The sequence below is a fragment of the Drosophila ananassae genome, chromosome 3L (genome assembly GCF_017639315.1).
Source record: "Drosophila ananassae strain 14024-0371.13 chromosome 3L, ASM1763931v2, whole genome shotgun sequence".
Lineage (NCBI taxonomy): Eukaryota > Metazoa > Arthropoda > Insecta > Diptera > Drosophilidae > Drosophila > Drosophila ananassae.
Window position 1 is genome coordinate 7,988,774 of NC_057929.1, and position 21,491 is coordinate 8,010,264.

The 21,491-nt window shown below is 45.7% G+C and overlaps 3 protein-coding genes across 3 annotated transcripts; 2 read left to right on the forward strand and 1 right to left on the reverse strand.

Annotated features, from left to right (window-relative positions):
* Positions 1-4: 4 nt before the first annotated feature.
* LOC6494725 (leucine-rich repeats and immunoglobulin-like domains protein 3) lies at positions 5-21,450 on the reverse strand. Its single transcript, XM_001959752.4, has 9 exons — positions 20,583-21,450; positions 4,364-5,360; positions 3,847-3,918; positions 3,572-3,781; positions 3,360-3,503; positions 2,472-3,295; positions 2,047-2,409; positions 1,704-1,985; positions 5-1,639 (listed from the first exon to the last, which is right to left on the reverse strand). Exons 2-9 carry the CDS (start codon positions 5,221-5,223, stop codon positions 537-539), a joined length of 3,858 nt encoding a protein of 1,285 aa, XP_001959788.2. The 5' UTR covers positions 5,224-5,360; positions 20,583-21,450; the 3' UTR covers positions 5-536.
* LOC6495889 lies at positions 11,507-12,448 on the forward strand. Its single transcript, XM_001959753.4, has 2 exons — positions 11,507-11,671; positions 11,734-12,448. Exons 1-2 carry the CDS (start codon positions 11,621-11,623, stop codon positions 12,304-12,306), a joined length of 624 nt encoding a protein of 207 aa, XP_001959789.2. The 5' UTR covers positions 11,507-11,620; the 3' UTR covers positions 12,307-12,448.
* LOC6495890 (dynein axonemal heavy chain 1) lies at positions 15,889-19,215 on the forward strand. The gene has a single exon (XM_001959754.4). It carries the CDS (start codon positions 15,929-15,931, stop codon positions 19,169-19,171), a length of 3,243 nt encoding a protein of 1,080 aa, XP_001959790.1. The 5' UTR covers positions 15,889-15,928; the 3' UTR covers positions 19,172-19,215.
* Positions 21,451-21,491: the final 41 nt, after the last annotated feature.

Here is a 21,491-nt window from a genome sequence, read left to right on the forward strand (position 1 = left end):
CATCTTTTTTATATTGGAATAATGCATTAATTTTATTAAATATTTCGACTTGTTTCACATTTTGTCAAGGCCAATGGTAAGGCAAAGTAATTTCAAATTCAACCAAAAAAGAAAAATATGCATTAAATATTCATTGTCAATCGGCGGAGTCCTAGCCGGTACTGGCCACTGGATTTTCTCCACCGAGTGTGCATCAACTTACGAATCCAATTACGAACTACTCTTAGTGGCTAGGTGGTATATACAGAGGTATTACGATTAAAACTCGGGCAATCAAAATAATAAATAATATCACAAGCAAAACAAAATTATAAATATACGATTCAGATTATCAAATAGTTGGGGGCGCTTTAGAAAAATTTCATAAATTACGAAGACACTGGTATGTTTCTCTAGCTGTCCTAATTTCCTCCCCAAAAGGCATCGATAAGGCGGCCTACGAATTACAATTATGAGTTAAACAGTCTTTGTTCGTTTTGGGGGCGGGTTGCGGGTTTTTGGTATGTGATCCTGCTACATTTGGTTTAGCCTTCCACTCAAATGTCCACTGCGTTGGACTGCTGCTGCTGCTGGATGCTGTTGTAGTTACTGCGTGGCAGCACTTTGGGTAGACCAGCAGCTCCCGTCGCACCAACACCACCACCCCCGCCACCGTCGTAGTTGTGATTGTTGTTCTGCAGGAAATGCTGCTGCTCGGCTGCCGTGTGATTCAGCTCATACAGCTCCATGTCATCGTACTCGGAGATGCCCAGCGCCCGCGTAGGAGCGTACTGTAGATCGTTCTCCTCATCATCCTCGTCATCTGTGTGGTTCTTGTGCCGAGGCATGGCCACCACAAGGTCCTCGAGACTGCGCTTGACAGCAGCATCCGATCCAGTGCCCGAGTCCTTGCTAGACAGGCGATCCTGCTGGGTCTCCAGGTCAGTTTGCTGCAGATACCTGAGCGTCAGGCCCTGCTCCAGGCAGCGCTGCTCATAGGAGGGAGTCGTCGTCACGATCAGCCGACTGTGGGCCGCCTGGTTATCGTCGCTTCCCAAATCGGCCAGACTGCGTGGACGTGCCTGCGCTTGGTGCTGCGAGGCAATCCCGTCCAGGACCAACTGAGACTGATGTGGTCTCATTTGCGTGCGGTTGAGAGTGGTCAGCTGCATCTGATCCTTGTCCAGCGTTGAGTGCAAACTGGCCTGCGTTCGAGCGGCCAAACGCTCGGCAGCCAGGCTCATCCTCAGCTTCCGTTTCTGGTACCGCAACGTACACCAAATGATGCAGCAGTCCACTAGGACGCACGTCACCGTCAACGCAATAATGCCCATGAGCAAGACGTCCCAGTTAAGGTTCTCCTTGACCACCACCAGCTCCGACTGCAGGGTGAAAGTGCGTGAGTTGTCCGTGATCTCGCATCGGTAGTGACCCGCATCACTGGACTGCGCATTCAGGATCACGAGCAGCTCCTTGCTGTTGGTGAAGTAGTAGCGATCACCGTCCGAGATGTGGATGGGCTTGTTCTCCTTGAACCACTCGCGATGCGGATGCTCCAGTTCGATCTCCGTATTGGCCGTTTCGCTCAAACACTCCAACACACAGGTGCGGCCGACAACCACTTCTTGGTGCACCAGCGGTATACTCGGTTGGGGCTTATCTGTAAAGGTGCAATGGAAGACCATTAGCGACTGTTCACACAAAGTGGTTAATGGGGAACTTACCATTTACGACCAGCGTGGCATTTACTTTTATCTCTCCGGCGGCACTCACTGCCGTGCACGTGTAGATTCCGGAGTCACTCGGCTTGGCGTTGGTAATCAGGAAGGCGTTCTCCTCGCGTATCACCTGCAATCGCCGCTCAGTGGCCGCCGGAAACTCGCTGCCGCCGAACTTTTGCAGGGCCATCTCCGGCGTAGGATCCCCGCTGGCCGAGCACACCAGCCTGGCCGTTTCGCCAGCATCTAGTGTCAGGTTGGAGGGTACTTGCAGGAAAGTGGGATGAACTGCGGCAATAAAAGGAGAAGGATTAATGCTGGCCATAAGACATGGAATCTGTGAACCTACTTCCTATGGATATCTTGAACTTCTGAGCGTATGTAGTTCCAAAGGCATTCGATACCACACACTGATAGCGTCCAGCGCTCTCGTAGCTAACGTTCGTCAGTCTCAGATAGCCATAGATGGAGGTCTGGTTAGTGCCCTGGTCGTGGTGGATCTTCGTTTCGGTGCTGGAGCCGTCATGCAGGGCGGCCGGTCGCTCCAGAACGTGCTGGTTGTCGTGCCGCCACTTGATCTTCAGCTCATCCGCTGCGGCCAGGGAAGCGGCTGCCGGAGAACTGGCAATGCACTCCAGAGTTATGTTGGCTCCATTCACTGCCAGCATGTTTTCTGGCGGCTCTTGTTCCAATTTGGGTTTGGGGGAGTCAACTGAAAGACCAACAAAATGATTATTTTTTGTTCCAAAACCAATCTTTAACGCTTCAACTTACCGCATACCAACTCCGAGTCACTTAGAGTCCTAATCTGGCGGTCTAGCAGGTGCTCCGGATAGCCACATACCACGTGCTGCATGTGCTGGGGAAACTGGCTCTGCAACCAGTTGCGGAACCAGATCAGCTCACAGTCGCAGATAAAGTTGAGGGACTTGAAGACGAACTTATTAAGGCGGATCATGTGCTCGAAGGTGTTGGGCTGGATGCTGGCCAGGGCGTTGGAGCCCAGGTTGAGGGTCTCCAGGTTGTTCAGGCCACTCATTGCCTTGCTGCTGATCTGCTTCAGGTTGTTGCCGTGCAAGTCGAGTCTTCGCAGCTTTCGAAGATCCTTGAACGGTGCAGCGGCACTCTGGTCCTCGATTATCCACGACAAGCGGTTACGCCGCAGGTTCAGCTCCTCCAGGTTCTTCACACAGTTGAAGGTGTTGTCCTGCAGATACTGGAGTCGGTTGTGGGCCAGATTCAGGGTCTTCAGGCGCTGCAGGCAGTCCAGATGCTGGGGCTTGAACTCTGTGATGGCGTTGTGGGAGAGGTCCAGCAGTTCCAGCAGCTGCGTGAACTCCCAGGCGTCCACCTCGATGTGCGAAATGGCGTTCATCGACAAATTAAGGTGGCGCAGCTTCGTCAGGTTGTAGAGCTCCTTGCGGGAGAGCGATGTTATTTGGTTCTGGGCCAAGTCAATGGATTCAATGTTCCGCATCACGTAGAAGACGCCGTCCTGCAGCGCCCTAATCCTGTTTGCCTTCAGTTGGAGGTTCTTCACGGCCACCAGGCCCTTGAAAGTGGACCAGTTTATCTCCAGATGGTTAAAGTTGAGGGATCTGAAAGGGAGAATGACAGAGGTTGTAGTTTATAGTTTATAGAACTCATATCCCTGCCACCTACAGTTTCTTCAATCGAGTTAGGTTTTGGAAGGTTCCCACTGGAAGATTGCCGATTTGGTTGTTATTCAGTTCCAGATCTGTGAGATTATTCAAAGGCACAAAGGCAGCCACATCTATGTTGGTTATCTCGTTGAAGTTGAGTATTCTGTGGAACAGAAGAGAAGTTAGTTGGTAGTCTTCTAGTGGCTTAGAGGAGTCTTCTGGGATACTTACAAGTGACCCAGGCTGTTGGGTATGGGAAAGGAGTTAGCCTCAATACTGTGTAGCTGATTCCTGGACAGATCCAGGGTTCTTAGCGCTGGCAGAGCCAAGAGAGCTTCTCTGGAGATGCTGGTAATGTGATTATTGGCCAAAATCAGGTGTTTCAAGCCATTTAGGCCACTGAACTTGGGTATCACCTCCAGTAGATTCCGCTTCAGGGTTCTATAATACAATAATTCAATCAATTACTATAAGCTATTGTGTCCTTAATCCCCTAGAGCACTTACACTTTTATCAAATTGGACAGATTTCGGATCTCCAGAACCGTCGTGTCGTTCAGTTTGTTGTTCGCCAGTTGCCTGCGGAGGAGAGATATGATTAGAGAGTGCATTTATGAAGTGCAATTATGCGCAATTATCGATGCAGAGCCGCTGATAACAAAGGAACAGAGCTTGCATAATTCTCCATGCATTACATTGATTAAAGGCCCGGCGATAAAATCGCAACCCCCCGAAATAAAAGGACAGCAAATTGAGGGCAAATGTCGAACCCGAATGGGGTTGTGACTCGACTGCAATTTATATTGGCAGCTTAGTGGTGGGGGTGGCTGCCATTTCATCCCCTCGCCAAATACTGGAGGATTCAAATTCTGTCGAATTCCTCAACCTCCACCATGGCGGAGGACTTTGGGGGTTAGAAAAAAGAATAAAAAAAAAAAGGGGATAGTATTCCAAAAGAACTAAGAGCAATGTTGGCAAATAAAATGAAATGGAGTGGCGGCTTTAGGAACTTTAAGATACTCACAAAGTGTGGACGTAGTTGGGCAGCACCGGAACCCTCTCCAGATGCAGCTTGTCGCACTCGAAGAGTCCGGCCACACACTTGCAGTCCTTGGGGCAGTCGATGTTGTACTTGTTGTTGGCCGCGGCAGCCGCCTCTCGCAACGCCTTCTCCGCCTGCTCGTACTGCCCCCCGTCGTCCGAGACGAAGCCATTGGTCTCCAGTGATCCGGATTGGACGGAGGATAGATGGGATGCAGCTGCTCCAGACCGATGGGGGATATGCAAGGCAGCCATGTCCTCGTCATCCACATCCGCATCGGATTCATCTTCGCGCAGGTTTAGGAATTGCTGGAGATTCGCATTCCCCCGATTGCCACGAGCTCCCGATCCCGACCCAGAGGATCCCCCGTTCCTGGTCAGCATGGCGAACAACTGCTGCTGCGGCAATTGCTGATTGTACGAGGCACCGCCAGACTTGAGGAATGCACTCAGCGGCGATCCTCCTTCGCCGTCCCGTCCTCCGCCAGACGACGAGGACGGCGACTGGGCGGCGCTTTGACAAATTGTGGCCGCTGTTATCAGCAGCATGTACGTAATTAGCAGCAGTTTATTGATTTTATTGAAATCATTGGTTGTAGAATAATTGCAATTATCATTATTGCGACTCGATGCTGCTGGCTCTTTGTTGTTTCTGTTGTTATTAGTGCTTGTGTTGCCTTTCCGGCGACGTCGCCACTTGTCGCATGACATTAAAAATTTACCATTCGCCATAGTACTGCTCCTACTCCGGCATATTCGGAGGCGGCTGCTACCTCCGCCACTGCCATCACTCTCCCTCGATGCTGGCCTCCACAGTGGCCAGTTTATGGCCGAAACGTGCATTTCGTGGTATTTACTAAATTCGTTTAAGTCGCAGCGTTTAAAGCGCCGATATGCCCGCGAATGTCACTCTGCGTCCGTGAAAGCTGGACAGTTCCTTCCGCTCGCCGTGCAGTCTCCAAGCAGTTGCATGATGATGTCTGGAAAAAAGAGAGATTTTTAATATTTATTATTTTTAGTTTATAATACTTAATATCTGATGAATAATGGGTCCAAAGGGCTAGACAATTGGAACAAAATTGACAGAGTTATGACTATTTTTAAACGAGTAGTAGGTAGTAGGTGTCCAAATCCCAAAATCATGTCTGTCCTCGAAGGACCTATCTTTACAATCATAACTCCATAACTACTATACCGATTTTTGTGAAATTTTGTATACAATTTCTTAATAAAATGTACCAGCTAATACTGGACAGTTTTCTTCTTAATTTGTTTATATTTTTAGCAATATTAAAGCTCAAATAAAACGTTATTTTTTTTAGTCAAAAACGAGTATACTTTAAACAGTAAAAATTTAATAAGCCCTTCAGATGTTCCTATTTCCTTCGTATATTTTCCCTGAAAATTCTTTAATACATTGTTTAAATTTCATAACAAAATATATGTTTATCCAGAAAATATCACTTAAATATTTCCCCAAAATAATCCATTTAATTCTAAAAACCTCTCTCGTCTAGACAATCCAAAAACCTAGTCATGATTTGCCAGCCAAAGGAAATGAAATGAAAATAATATAGTCCGCAAATGTATAGATATTTTTCATGCTTTATAAATAAATAATAATTGTGCAGAATTGCCAGTGTCTCTGGCCGAGCACAGAATTTATACTCATTAAATTAAAATACGACCGGATGTTTTGTGCGAAAAAAAAAACGCGCAAAGCCAACGATTTTATAATGCAAACAAAACAAAAAAAAAAAAAAAAAACAGAAAAACAGCAAAACATCATCATCATCACCATTGCGACGAAGACGACGAAGACTACTGAGGCCCCCAAAGGCATTCAGAATTCAGAAAAACAGAACAGAAATCACAATTCAGACGTAATGTCTTCATCTCTCCACTCCAGAATTGTGCAGCGTGTGCAGCTTTTATTTCGAAATTGGAATAAACACTGGGGGGGCATGAGATGAGAGTCCAAAGCTCGCTAAATTCGGTGACAGTCCGGGTCCGGGTACTCCGAAGAGATAAAGACTAACTGCCGGATGAATACAGTGGCGGATGCCAGGTGGTGGAGGTGGGGGTGTCACCTTTCAATGGCTCTCTCCCGGATACGGGCAGAGTGGAGAGCGGAGGAGCAGTTTCCCAGGAACCCACTAAAAAAGGGCACCTCTCAGCAACAAATTAAAGAAAATGTTAGCTTAGATAGTGTATGCACTGGGAAAAAAAGGTATAAAGATTAAGTATAGACCTTAAATTAATCTTTATTTAATTAATTAATCTCTTCTTGCTTTATTTATAATTTATATTATTTTTTCTTTGTGGATGTGCATATATAGACTGTCGGCTAGCCAGGCTACTAAAAATGGTCCGGACACACACACTCGAGTCTGGGAGGGCAGGCAGGGCGGAAAATAGGGGGTAGACGCGTAAAAATGCCCAGACAACCAAATTTAGTAACACACTAAGGCAAACAGAGGCAAGAAATAAAAAAATACCAGCAGCCAGCCAGCCAGTCAGCAAAGGCAACCGCTTACTTTAGTTTCAAGATATTTCTTCAAAGAGTTTTCTCGGCAAAGGAAACTTTCCGGGCATTTCCCACCAGCTCCATGTCTGCATCTCGCTCCGGGCTATATATAGGCAGGACGGGGCCAGGCCAGGCCAGGCAGCTACTTTTATGTGCTTGAAGTTGGCCAGGAAAGAGTCCGGACTCCGGGAGTGAGGAGGTTTTTTGATTAGTTTTTTCCGTCGATAATGAGTAGAAGTCTTGGCACCAATTCTCTATCTCTATCTCTATCTGTATCTGTATCTGTTGGTGGCGTATCTTGAAGATTGTCACACGTTCTCCCCCAACATGCTCTACATTTTGTCAGTTTTTTTAAGCTTCTGCAATTATCTAATCAAGGGGTTTGCGCAGTTTTTCGTTTTTATTCGTTTTCCGATCGCGGTATCTACAGAGGAAAATGTTTGTACTTGATACTTGGTGGAGATGGTGGGGTTGTCGGTCAATATTTGATGGGACAAGTGCCTGTTCCGAAGAAGGGTTACCCATTCAAGTGGAAATAAGTATGTTACTAACCTACTTACTGAAGGAAATGGCTTAAAAATTAATACAGAAAGAGGTCTTGTAGTTACACCTATGATAGGTCTATGAGTCTAACCCCTCTATAAAATTTTATGATAAATTAATCCCCAGACAAGCTCCCAAATTTGCGAAAGCCAACCTGGATGGGGGGCAAGAGGGCATGGCAATACCCCATCGATCATCGATCGAGGAACAATGGTACCGATTTCGCACCTATCGATCAGCACACAAATCCTAAGCATAATGCGGGCCATTAAATCACTATATATCTCTCGGGGCTATCTGAGACGATCTCTGGCTCAATTTTCACACACCAATCAGCGGAGAGCGCTAATTTCCACTGCCCACGAATGTGCCACCATTTTGAATCGATTTGCATGCATAATCGATGCCTAATTCGCATATCGATAAGCACAAATACTGATTCTTCTTTTGCCACAAAAAGGTTAAGTCGATTGGGGGAAAACCCACGCCATCGAGAGGAAGATCTCTTGGGGTCTGTGGCTTTCACTCTGAACTCATTTCGGGACAGCTTACAGACAACACCAATATTTACGATCAAATGCAGATTTCATTGACTTGTTTTCCTCTTTAAGTTTAGTTTTTTTTGTCAACCGTTGTCAACTCCCTCACAATTTATTAGATAACGCTGGCATGGCCCCGGGTATTGTCTTCTTAAAAAACAGACAGAAAAAAAAACGAAAACGACAAAATGTCGACGTTTGTCGCCTGTCCGTGTGCCGATGATGATATGATAATAGACCCATTGATATATACAATGGTCCGAGTTCCATACCATATACCATATACCACACCATACTATAGCATAGCAATAGCATATGTTTATGCTACGTATCTGTATCTCTGTATCCGTATCTCTATCGGCACATATTCATGTATCTTCTAATGATCATTCGGGATAGTCGGGGCAAGAACGACATCATTTTTCAGGCGGATTGTGGGGCAGGGAGAGCCCCCATGGAAAAGGGATAGCAACAGAGCCCATCGACAATCAGTTTTTGTTGTTTATATAATTATCGTATCTATGCATTCGAGTATACATTTTCCTCATCTTTTTCTCTATTTTTTTTTGTGGTTTTTTGTATTTTTTGTCTAGCAGTTTAGCAGCTTACTTCTTTAAATGCCCTGCCTGCATTTTTATTTGACTTAATTTTTAGTGGCTTGCGTCCGAATCGAACATTTAAATTTAAATTGGTAATTTTTTCTCTTCAGACTGTCGCTTTTTCTTTTTTAAACGCTTGTTGTTGTCGCCCACATATTTATCTTTCATTTTTTTTGTATTTTTTTTCATCTCTGTCTCGATTTTTATTTTTTATTTGTTTGTCTCTTTTACAGAAATACGTATTTTTTCCCCAAAAATGTTTCTGCGTCTACCATTTTTTGTCTGTTTTAGCATTTTATTACCTTTGCCAAACGAATCAAAATATACCCCATATACCATACCCCAAACACCACACACTCTACACTATACACCATATGCAATATTTTTGCGAATAAGCTGAGTGTTGCATTTGCTCAAGTGTTGTTTTTCTTTTAGATGTCGTTGGCGTATAATGAAATAAAAAATAAATAAATGAGAAAAAAATTTTACTTCAAAAGTAGTCGAATTTATAATACTCTATAATTAATATTTTTCAAAGTTCAGAAACTTTCATTCTGAAGTTCAGAAAGTAGAGTCTCCCAAAGCCCTTTACACAGGACACAGGTTCGATTCCCAATACCGATTAATCAAAAAAATGGCTTTGTTCGTATTTTACATGGATTTTGGAATCAGTTTTTATAGCTTTTGTATCTTAAAATATAAAATGGCAAAAAAAATACTTCATACTTGGTCTATATACATTGTATGTAACTGCCAGCCATTCAGAGACCTCTGTGGAAAGTCTAGACTTTAGGGACTAGGCTCTTTTATTTTTAAACTAATATAATGTATAACAGATTATAGGGTAGTGAATTACTCCTTCAAAGAAGAAACAAACACTTAAAAAAGAGTATAGTATACTTTGTAAGAGTATAATAAGAAGAAAAAAAGCCGCGCCACAAGCCAAAAAACCACTAGAGCTCCTCTGGCAGTGGGCGGTCAAAAAAAAAAAAAAAAAAGTGCCGTGTCTTGAGGAGGTGGGTGGTGGTGCTGTGGGGTGAGGTGCTGTGGGGTGAGGTGCTGTGGGGTGAGGTGGTGTGGGGTGGTGTGGCTAAGGTGAGGTGGGGTCGCCAAGCAGCTGCAGACAAAGCTGCTGCCAAAACCCACTGTACAGTGGGTGGTTTTTTCTTTATTTTTATTATTCATCAATTTTAAACTCTCAATTAAGATTTAGCTTTTAATTTTTTTATTTAAATGTTTGAATTTCCTATCTGAGTTGCTTCAAACTTAATTTATTAAATTAGTTTAACTTTTTCTCCCATTGTTTGTTTGTTTTTTTTTTCTGTCAGAAGCTGCGCTTTGTAGCTCCCTTGTTGTTGTTGTTCTATTTTGTATCTTTAAGATACAATTGAGTTCTTCTGGTGCCGGACTCGCTGCCACTGCTCTGTCGCTGCTCTGCCGCTGTGGTGATGTGTGCAGCGCCATTCGAAGTCATTTGAATTTGCGTGGGCAGAGAACGGAAACCGCGTGCAGTCGACGTCAGCGTCGCCGCTGCCGGTTGTCGTAATGTGTTACGTCAAAGTGTGCGTATGTGTGTGTGTGTGTGTTGGCCCCAACAATAACAGCAACAACAAGAGTCACATAAAAGGTAAAAACGTCGCGCTGTCTGCGGCAACTAATTAGGTAACGTGCCAGCAGATATACCAACAATAACAACAGAAAACAACGAGAACCCACGATAAGAGGCAGCGCAGCCACCGCGACGCAAATAGCAACATAAATTTCACACAAACACACACACACACAGCCACATATACAAGCACGCGAATAAAATCCAATAAGAAACAAAATTGCCAGGCTGTCTGGCAGCCCAAGTCCGTTGTTGTTGTTGTAGTTGTAGTTGTTGCTGTTAATTTAGCTGCCTCTCTTCAGAGTTGCTTTTTTTCTCATTTTGCAAAAATAAATTTAATTTTGTAGCCATTAATTTTCCACTCTAGATACGATAGACGTACGTACTATACGTAGTCCAACAGAGCGAACGAGCAGCCAGCCTCTCAGCCAGGGCCTGCTAATTAAATAACTAAAAAATAAAGAGTTTATAATTGCGATTGCTTTTTTTCACAATTTACGGTAAACTGCTTCTCTTTTTAAGCTTCGACAACTCTGTTTTAAGGACTATTTGTGTTTAAGCTTCGACAACTCTGTTTTAAGGACTGTTATATGTTCTTTTTAAGCTTCGGCAACTCTGTTCTAAGCTTCAGTTTAAACTTTAAACTTTGGTCACTCTATTTTGAGAACAGTTTCTGTTTTAAGGACTTTGTTCTCGAAAATGAATGAAAATAAACAGTTTTTCTTGCTGAAATAGGCAAGTTTTCCCTTAAAACACTTTCCCAATTAAACAATTTTCACTGTACTTCCTTTCTTTTCCCATGTTTGCTGATTTTATTTACTCTTTTTACATTTTCAAGTTCAATTTTGCGCAATTAGTAAACATTTATTGTTATTATTATTATTTTCTTTTGCCCCATACTGCCGGTTCATAAGTCTATAGGTTGATATATGTATTCACTTGCCAGTGTACTGGTATTTGTATAATAAATTAACGTCTTTTTTATCGCTTGAATGATAAACCGTTTTGCTTGATTGGTCTAAGGCACATAAATAAAGAATAAATAAAGCGCAACAAATGTTATTATTTCTATTGTGATAAGAAGCCCAGCCAGCTTGTGATATCATATGCCAAATATTGTATCCTAACCATATCTTTTGGGGTGTGGTGGGCGTCCGGCCAGTCAGGTGAATGAATTCTATTCAATTTTACTATTTAACCTTGATAGTAAAAAACTGAAAACAAAGACACCCATGACCCAAAAAAAAGAATCTTGTTTCAAATCCTAAAACAAAGTAGTCCTATTCGTAGATGTGACTTGCCTCATTCCTCATATAGTTCATTCGATATAGAGTCTCAGCACAGAACAGAACAAACATAGCCAGAAAATAGGAATAATATATATATTTTTCTCAAATAATAATATTATTTTAAGCATTTAAAAATGGAAGATTTTTTCAAAAGAATAGCCAACAAGGATTTTTTACCAGCATTTGTAAGTATTTCAGAGGGATAATCAAGAGATCCTATTAAAGGAAATCCCTCAATCCTCAACAGGTTAGTTCTTTTACGTCAATGATTCCCAAGGAGAAGGTCGAACCGACCTTACCAGTCGAAGTTCCTGTGGAGTTTGTTCCTCGTAGAAGCGATAGAATTAAAAATAGAATGGAACTTGAAAGGATCAGGAGCGAGGAGGAGCTCTTGGAGAAATCGAAACAGGAAGAGCTTATTTTAGAGAATTCCAAAGAGAAGAGCCCCAAGGCTAAGAGAGGGCATAGACGCTCCGCTTCCAACACAACACTAGACGACGAGGAGTACTGTTCCTGCTGCGGCGTTGACATGAGCATGACCTGCCCCACCTGCGGATCGAAAGTGAATCTGCCGCCTCCGGAGCCGGTCCTGAATATAGATTGTGTGGAAATGAACGGCCGGCTCTACCGTCTGAAGGAGGCAGAAACCACAACCGAAATGCAGGTGGCCAGTGCCGTCAAAAATCAACGCAATGCCGAGAATCGTCAACGCGCTCGCCGTAACTTGGGAGTCTCGTCCTCGAAGCCCCAACAGCTGGGCCAGGCCAAGAAGAGGGCCGCCAAGAGAGCCGCAGCAGGAGCAGGAACCCGTCGTCCCTAATCAGAGTTAAGCTTTAAAATGGCAATGTTACATTTCAAAATTTGATGGTGATCTCCCAGGTTAGATCTCTCCACATTTTATTCAGTTAGTAGTTGGCATAAAAAACAAAATCAAACAAAAACGACAAAATTAACAATAAAAATGGGCATCATGCCCAAAAAAAATTGAAACAAAAGTGTACGTTTTAGAGACCTAGTTGTTGATCTCATTGTGGCACTAATCTTATCCTGCCATCGACCGATTTCCGAGAAAGGCCTTTACGAGGTCCGTCGGTGATAACCGAATGACAGACTTGCACAATTTGAGCCGCCAGGCTTCCGAAATGTGAGGTGGTTATCAGGCGGATGATAAACAAACCCACCCCTGATACCACCGTACTTTGGGTGGGTTATTATTGTTTGTCCAACTTGGTAAGAGTCGGAGTGCGAGTCAGAGTCAGCGTTGGAGTACATGGCACGTATTCCAGATAGTGTCATGACGAAGGCTTCAATCCAAAAACCCAATCCGCTCCAGATCTGATCTCTCTCACTTCTCCACCTTGAATCGAAAACGGCAACTTGTAATCCCTAAGACTTAATCGGCTCGTATATTCGGATATTCGGATAGTATCTGAGATAAAAGCAAAAGGCCGCAGAAGGAGCTCAAAATTAATCTGCAGCGGCCATAATTTCCGATTATTTGTGCTCTCATGGAAATCCCAAGCATGTCAAATTGTATTCCATTCGGCCAAGAAATGAAGAAAAATGTCGAGAGATCTTAACCGATCCTAAGGAATAAGACTTACACAAGAAGAAATAAGATTTGAGTTGAGGAGGATCTATAAAATAATATTATTTAAATAAAATAGCAATGCCTACTCTGTTTTCTGACACAACTTATTTCATATAATATCATTTACAATCTTTTAAATACTTTTAGAACTCTAAGAAGTATCTTTTTTTTGTGTACTTCCCAATAAAAAGCAAAAAAGTGTGGAATAAAAAAACGAAAATAATAAAGAACCCAGGGCTTTGGAGCTGTCAGCCATTGAGGTCCCAGTCCCGGTCCCGGGTTCCAGAACGCGGCCTACGAAAATACAAAAGGCCGTCAGCCAGTCAGTGAGCCCAGGCCTCGGATCGGGCCAAGTGAGAAAACCAAGCGCGACACCAACACCAAAAACCGGCTGTGGGAAGAAACCCCTACTCCCCAGTTCCCATCTCTTTCCAGCTCCCACAAACACACACTCGCACACACACACACTAAGAACTCCTGGTGCAGCTGGGGCTCCGGCCCCGGCCATTGGAATTGAATTGGATTTCCAGTCAACGTTGAAATTTCAGTTTTGGTTTTGGCTGCCTTTTCAGCCAAAGGTGTGAAGAAAAAATAAAAACACAAAAGCAGCCCAGGCCATGCCACAGCACACAGCACAGAGCACAGCACGAAATTCTGACAAAAAACTGCAGGAAACCCAAAGCCAAAAAAGAAATCAACTTGAGATCTGCAGGGAGCACAGAACACAAAACTGGATTGGGCCTCGTTTTCCAAAGAGCAGCAGTACAAGAGATTCTGGGATTTTACTTGCATTGTTGCTGGATATGATCGGTTGGTTCCTGTATTCAGGTCCTCCTCCTCCTCGACTGTATGCGTGTTAGAAGGGAGAGAGCATCTGTTTCTGGCCATGATCTGTTCAGAGGTCTTGGGTCTTTTCTGGAAAGCGGATTTTGTTGCTCTTTTGAAGTTTTTTTTTTTTTGCCACTTTGAAGGTGAAAAGTACTTGGTTGAGGTAATAACAGGATTCTTAATACAATGACTCCGAGGAAGGCCCTGTAATGTCTTTTATTTTTAGGGATTTTAGGGAACTATTCCCATGATTAATGGGCATGGGGGAGAATGAATGGTTTACTGACCAAGTGACTTATTATTTTTAGATGAATGGAGCAGGACCATGCCATTACCTATCATTTCTAAATTCTACAATGTTCTTATTTAAATTTACTTGAAAACCCTTCCTAAAAAAAACCCATCTTTTGACATATTTTGTTCAGGTTTTTATTTTTCTGTTTTCTTTGTGAAAGGTCCGACGAAAAACCCTCGAGAAATCCCTAATCCAGAGCTACAGCTGTGCCGCGTATCTGACAGATACAAACACACACACACACACACACTACTACACTGATAATGGCAGCATAGATCGGGGCAATGACAAAGATACAATACCGCATAGATACAAAAAAAAAAAAAAAAACGAGCCGAGAACTATTCAACTTCGAACCGAATCTGATTTCTGAAACTGATTGTGTGTATGCGTTGTTGCTTTGGTTGTTGTTGTTATTATTCTTATTGTTTTTGTTGTTGTTGTTGTTGTTGTGAGGGACGTCAGTTAAACGAAGCCGACAAGAAGGTAAGCCCACGAGGTATCCTCCGCACTCCACACTAAAGATACACTGAGAGAAATGGCTCAAAACTAAACACTAAATATTTTTAATATTTTTTTTAAGAGAACTATTAAGTAAAAGACTAGCTGAGTTAGTCAGAGATAGTCTTGTTTTTAAGTTTATATTTTTTTATTATATTTTAAATGTATTTTCTTTGAGTGCCTCTTGCCCCACACTCCTGCCACACACTTCAAGCCGCTTGCTCGTCGGCTTAAATTGGTTTTTATTGTTGTTGCACACATGATGTCCATTGTTGGTGGTGTTGGACCTCGGCTTGTAGCTCCGTTCTGACCATATTTCTTGTCCATGTGCCCGCTTTTTAGCCCAGCATGTTGTTGCTGTTGCCTTCTTTGAAGTCGTATTTAATTCTTCGAGTTTCTTATTCTGTTCATTTTTTTTATTTTTTTTTTCTTAAAACCCTTTCTCCCCACTCCCCAGAGCTCAGTTCAGGTCTTTGAGGAGCAAAAACGACGACGTTGGGTTGTCTGGCCAAGGTGTGAAGAAAAGAATTTTTCTGTGCAATAATCTTGATGCCTTTTTAAGATTTGTTGCTGCCGTTGGAGCGGCAGTCTCCTTACTGGGCGATTGGAACTCCAAGAGGGGAGAAGGCGAGCCAGAAGAAGTCTTCTGGCGGGTTAACTTTTTGTTTTCTTCTCCTCCCAGCTCGATTAGTTGAAAAAGTTTCAGTTGAAAAATGGTTTGGGGTTTAAGGAAATTTACGCCATAAAATGCTGAAATAATTGGATACACTCCATGCCCCGCTCCACCATCCCGGCGAGTGCATTTCAAATTGCTAATGATGAGGAGGCCCAGGTACTGGTTCGGTTCCTCATTGGGAGATGCTTTCGTGAGACAAGAGACATGCCATGGTCAATTCGGAGTTGGTGGTGGCATGGAATTCCCCAGGGTCCGACACCCAGACACCCAGCTCATCCAAGCCCAGCGAAGCATTAAATGCATTTATTTATGAGACCACCTGATGCAATCTATTGCAGGCTAAAATTGCAGCTCATATGCATATGATGCGGAGGTGATGGCCAGAGCTTAGCCAGAATTCACACCTCACCCAGTAATATATTATGCTCAGGTGCGGCAGTATCTGTGACTTGGATCTTGGATCGAAGCTAAGCCCGGCAAAGATCCGGGGAACAGAGAAGGCCTCGCTCCGAACTCGAAAAACAAAATAGAAAAACATATTAACCCGAAACATGGACTCGGAATACGATTATGGGGGGGAACTGGGCACCGATGATCCTTCCGAAGTGGGCAGCGACCGGGACTCCATCACCTTCGGCCCGTCGGACAATGCGCCGCGGTTCAAGCAGGAGGGCGAGAAGGCCATCTGCATCATGCCACCCCGGCCGGGCACCGCCATCATGAACTACCAGGAGCTGTACATTCCCCGCCACCAGCTGACCGACGTCTTCTATCCCATCCAGGAGGCCCAGCGCTGGCTGACGCTGGTGGACAAGATGGGCAAGACGCACCGCTTCCCCCTGCCCACGATCTTGCCCAAGGTGATCCAGACCCGGTTTGTGCCAAAACGACACCTGCCCAAGGACGTGGAGGTGGACCGGCGGCGACGGCAATACCAGAAGATCAATCTCCTGGCGGAGCTGGCCGCCGCCGGCCTCACCGACGACGTCCTCCAGCCCACCGAGGAGCAGTACAACGTCATGTCGGAGTTCGCGTTCCCGCACAAGTTCCCCTTGAGTTTCTTCGATGACAGCAACTTCGACATCAACTCCCCGGCGGCCTGGTTCGAGCTGGGGGTGGTGGGCAACGACCACTATCCCCTGCCGGCCCGGGCCTATCTGCCCCTCAACCGAAGCCTCCTCAACTGCCAGTGGGTGATGGCGGCGGTAACGGCGCACAACGAGGAAACGGACATGTGGACGCTGCTGTCGCTGGAGGACGGATGCACGTACACGGTGCCGAAGTTGCAGTTCATGTTCATGGCGGAGGACCCGCACAAGTACATCAAGCGCCTCCAGGCGGCCGTCCACGAACGCCACAAGGGCGAGCAACTGATGCTGATGGAGCTCATCTCCGACTGTGTCCTGCACGAGGACATCGAGTCGACGGTCTTCTACAGCTTCAAGCCCATCGAGGCGATCCTGCAGGCGGCCAAGGTGTCGGAGCAGTGCAAGCGGCGACTCCGCTCCGAGGTGAACCTGGTATTTGAGCGCCTGATGGCCCTCTACGAGCTGGAGCAGTACATCCTGAAGATGCCCAAGGAGTTTCCCCAGTTCGTGAACATCAATCTGAAGGAGTTCCTGCCCCGATCCTTTGCCGTGGACGTCTCGGCCAAGGAGCGGGAGGAGCTGCAGGCCCTCGGCATAACCATGAAGACAAAACGCTACGAATTCCTGAAGGCGAGCATCTTCTACTGCGGCGGCGGCATCGAGGCCATGGCCGGAGTGGCCGGCCAGTGCCAGTACATCGAGACACTCTCCATATTCATCTGCAGCTTCAGCAAGCCACTGGCCCTGGTGGACTTCCTGCAGGCCCAGGAGGCGCACAGCGACAACGTGGCCACCTACCTGAAGGTCTACTGGCCCCAGCAGCTCACCTCGGTGATTACGGTGGTGCTGCGGGCCCTGGGCAAGGGGTGGCTGGACATCTCGCTGAACACCTGGACCGTCTACCTCATGTGCAAGATATCGCGGTTCATCCTGCAGGTGAAGTTCCGCATGCAGGAGTCCATGGAGGTCCTGCTAGAGACATCCTTACGCAACTTCTCGCACTTTGTCTGCGATCCCTGCCTGCAGTTCCTGGAGCTGAAGCCGAGCTACAAGTGGACTAGCAACTACATAGACACCGAGTTCCCCTTCCCCAAGCCTGTCTTCGCGCTAACCCTGGGCATCAACGAGGATCGCAAGGTGTTCTACTCCACAGACCCCGAGGAGTTCCAGCCGGCCCTCATGGAGATATTCAAGAAGTGCCTGGAGAAGTCGGCCGGCGTCCGGATGATAGACGCCGCCGTAATGAGCTTCCTGAAGTTCGCCCCCAACCTGTACATCCTGACGGTGGAGCTGATCGAGGACAAGTATCTGGTCGAGAACGAGCTGATCAAGAAGTGCTACAGCCAGGCCACCCTGCCCCTCAAGGCGTACGCCCGGATGTACGAGCGGTTCATAGACTTCTATCTGATGAACATCAACTCGTACATGTCGGCCTATGCCGCCGCCCGGAAGCCCTCCTCGGAGGTCAAGCGGGACATACTGGAGCACAAGCGGCTGAAGGAGGAGGTGCGCACCATCCTGCCTGCCTTCATAACCATCGGTCCGTACTACATCAACGTGGACATCATGAAGCAGTTCATGATCAAGAAGCGGATCGACATCGTCCGGCGCATCTTCGAGTACTACGTGGATCGGATGTACGAGACGAACGAGGGCCTGCTGGACCGCTGCCTGGAGGTCTATCGGCGGATCAACGAACGGCCCATCAGCATCGAGCATCTGTTCGAGATCCGGGACTTTGGAGCCACTGTGCCCGACGTGGTGGACCAGCTGCGGGCTGACATTCAGATCATGTGGCTGGAGTACGACCTGCTGGACAGCTTCTTCTACAACCTGAGCGACTTCCAGTTCGCCATGAAGTGGAACGTGTACGCCTGGCCCCACCAGATACTGGTCCGGCTGTCGACGCTCAAGGACGAGCAGAAGATCGACATCGAGGAGTTCCTGCGCCTGCACGGCAGCGAGTGCCAGGCGTTCGAGGAGCGGCTCGAGTCCCTCAACGACGAGGTGCAGGCATACTCCCTGGCCTTCAATCCGAATCGCGCCCAGGAGACCTCGGTGGACATCAAGAAGACGTGGGCGCTGATCAAGGAGCTGGAGAAGGTCAGCAAGACGCTGCAGTACCGCCAGGAGCTGTTCGAACTGGAGCCCCTGTCCGTGGAGTTCCTCGAGAGCATCATCGAGAGCTTCACGCCGTACAAGAACCTGTGGTACGCCTGCGCCAACTTCCTCAAGCTGGAGGAGGCCACCCTGGGCAATCCCATCGCCCAACTGGATCTCGAGGACGTCTGGCAGAACATGATGAAGCTGATGGAGGAGCTGAACGAGTCCATGGACATATTCGCCGAGAAGCAAGAGATCAGCGACGTGGCCAAGACGTTTATCGAGAAGATAGAGGAGTTCATCCCGGTGTACAACAGCATCCGGGATCTGAGGAACGAGAACTGGATGTACATCCACTGGATGGAGCTCAGCCAGGTGACTGGGCAGGACATCAAGTACACCGTGTCCATGAACTACCAGTACCTGATCCGCAAGGGCATCCTCGACTTTCTGCCCGACGTCCACTTCATCTCCCAGAAGGCCAACAACGAGGCGGAGGAGATCCGGCAGGCCATCGAGGAGGAGGAGAAGCGGAAGCAGGCCGAGCTGGATGCCCTCTTCATGCGGAAGCAGTTGCGAAAGTGCCGCAGGGATATCTTATAGGACATGTCATGTTTAGTCTCATAAATCACATATATTTAGCTTAATTTTTGTTTATTTAATAATCGAAGAGGTTTTCTTATTTAATTCAAGGATATTTTTATGGAGAAAGGGTAATTTGGAGAGGGAAATTATGGCTTCTAGGGTTTTTTTTAGGGATTTGTTCCCCATAATCCTTGTTTTTAAAGTCTCTGACCATCAAAACTCAAGGACTACTGTACAGATTGTTCTGAAATTTTCTGAGAACATGTATTATACCTCCCTAAGCTTGATAATTATAATATATTAGTCATTTCCTGAAGTAGAAGGCTTTAAAAATCTAAAGAGTAGTAGAAGTCTAAGGGTTTTAGGGAGGAGAAGTTCAAAAACAAGTATCTTGAAGACTTTTAGGCTAAAATATATAGAAGAATATCAGCCCTGCAACATCTTCCAACTACAAATTGCATCAACGCCTTGCAAAGTCCAACGTGGCAGAGTGGCCCCTCCCCCCATCCTGCCTTGGAAAGCCCAGTCAGATGCATCGAACAACAACACGAACGAACAATAAGTTGCACTAATCATAAAATCCCCCATCAATGCTAAAATGTATAAATGCAAAAATGGAAACGGCACGAACAGAGCTCGGCCCAGTTGCCCAGATGGATGGAGGAGCTCACGAATGTGGGCCCAGAAACAGAGAACCTCATAACTAAATTGCATTAAGTGTAATTATAACTAATTAGAAAACGGAAAGAGCACAAACTGGGGAATAACTGGCAAAAAGTTAAGTTCAAAACAATATTTCTAATATGGAATTAGAAAATAGTTATTAGAACTATTATTGAGGAGAGTGCAGTCGGCTGACTCAGTCTGGGAATAGATTGTGGATTGCGGATAAAAATATTGAATGGATTTGGCAAGAGACTAGAGACTGGTACGGAGAGTAGAAGATAATAGACTCTGAACAATTATCCAATAGTCTCCAGACTATTATTCACATTTTTCAATTGATTGATGTCCGAGTTGCTGCTCTGATCTCTGTGGGCTTTGTGGGCTTTTTGAAGCTCGTGTGCTGTGCTGGCAGGCATTTAGCTCCGAAACATGAATGTGTATCTGAGAGATACCATTGCCAGAGATTAGCATTCGGGGGTAGGTGCCAGTGCCAGTGCCAGTGCCAGTACCAGAGCCAGCACCAGCTCTAGCTAGAGAAATAAATCATTTAATATAGCGCGCCATTTATCAACCAACATGGCCGGGCCGTATATCATTCATCTCTTCCACGGGCTCTCACGGGCCCTGCTGAGTGCCTCAGGAGTTCTCAACTAAAAAGGGAATACCTTCATCTAACTTAGAGTAGCTTCACTGTAATTGTACAAATGTAGAATAAAAGTCAATTTTTAACTTAATTAGGCACCGGAATGCGGCATTTACTCACCTAGTCCGGGGGAGGTGGGCGGCTGAGTGGGCCAGAGCCTTAATGTCTGCGGCGGCAACTATTACGTAGCAGCAGCCTATAGTGTATACACAGATGTATGTGCCAAGGAAGTATACAAATGATTCTGTTTCTGTTTCTGTTCTGTTTGTCTATCGCTTGCAATGATTTCTTCCCCCCAGATTGTTGTTTATTCGTCACTTTAACACGTTTCTGATGCTGTCTGTTGGACGACTGAGGTGGGGGGCCCAGCAACGTCACTGTTCACTCACACACCCAGAACCTATTTATATTTCTCACAGTGTTGGTGTATATATTTATTTTTTTTTTCCTCAATTGCGGTGGCGGCAAGCTCTCACGCACGCAACCAAACACACACACACACACCACCACAACAACACCACACTCCCATTGACAACAACACGGCGGCGGACGTAACCGAGAATGGAATCGAGATTTGACGGTATTTGTTGCTATTTGTTTGGTGTTTGGAGTTTGCTGCTGACTGCACCTCTGCAGAGGTTCAGTTTCGATCAAAACACTGTGATTTGTTCACTTATCAGGCCGAAAAACAAACGCCAGTTAGCGATTCAATCGCAACCACAAGCATATGTATTTTTCGTTTTTTTTTGTTATTGCCGAGATTTTATGCTCTTGGCGTGCACGCTCTTAGCGTTCTCCCGCACACGCACTCGCTTCGGAAACTGATTAGGCCTGCCTTTGATAAAAGGCAATTGGATCTGGCCGATTATCTTCACACACTCTGATCGGTTATTAAAGTTATTCACTTCGTTCTTGTTTTTATTAATTGATTTCCAGCGACGACGCGCGCGGACGACCTTCGGCTCTGAAAATTGAACGCGGTGTGACCAGAGAGCTGGTTTGGTAAGACGTATAGAGTAATTTCTTTTT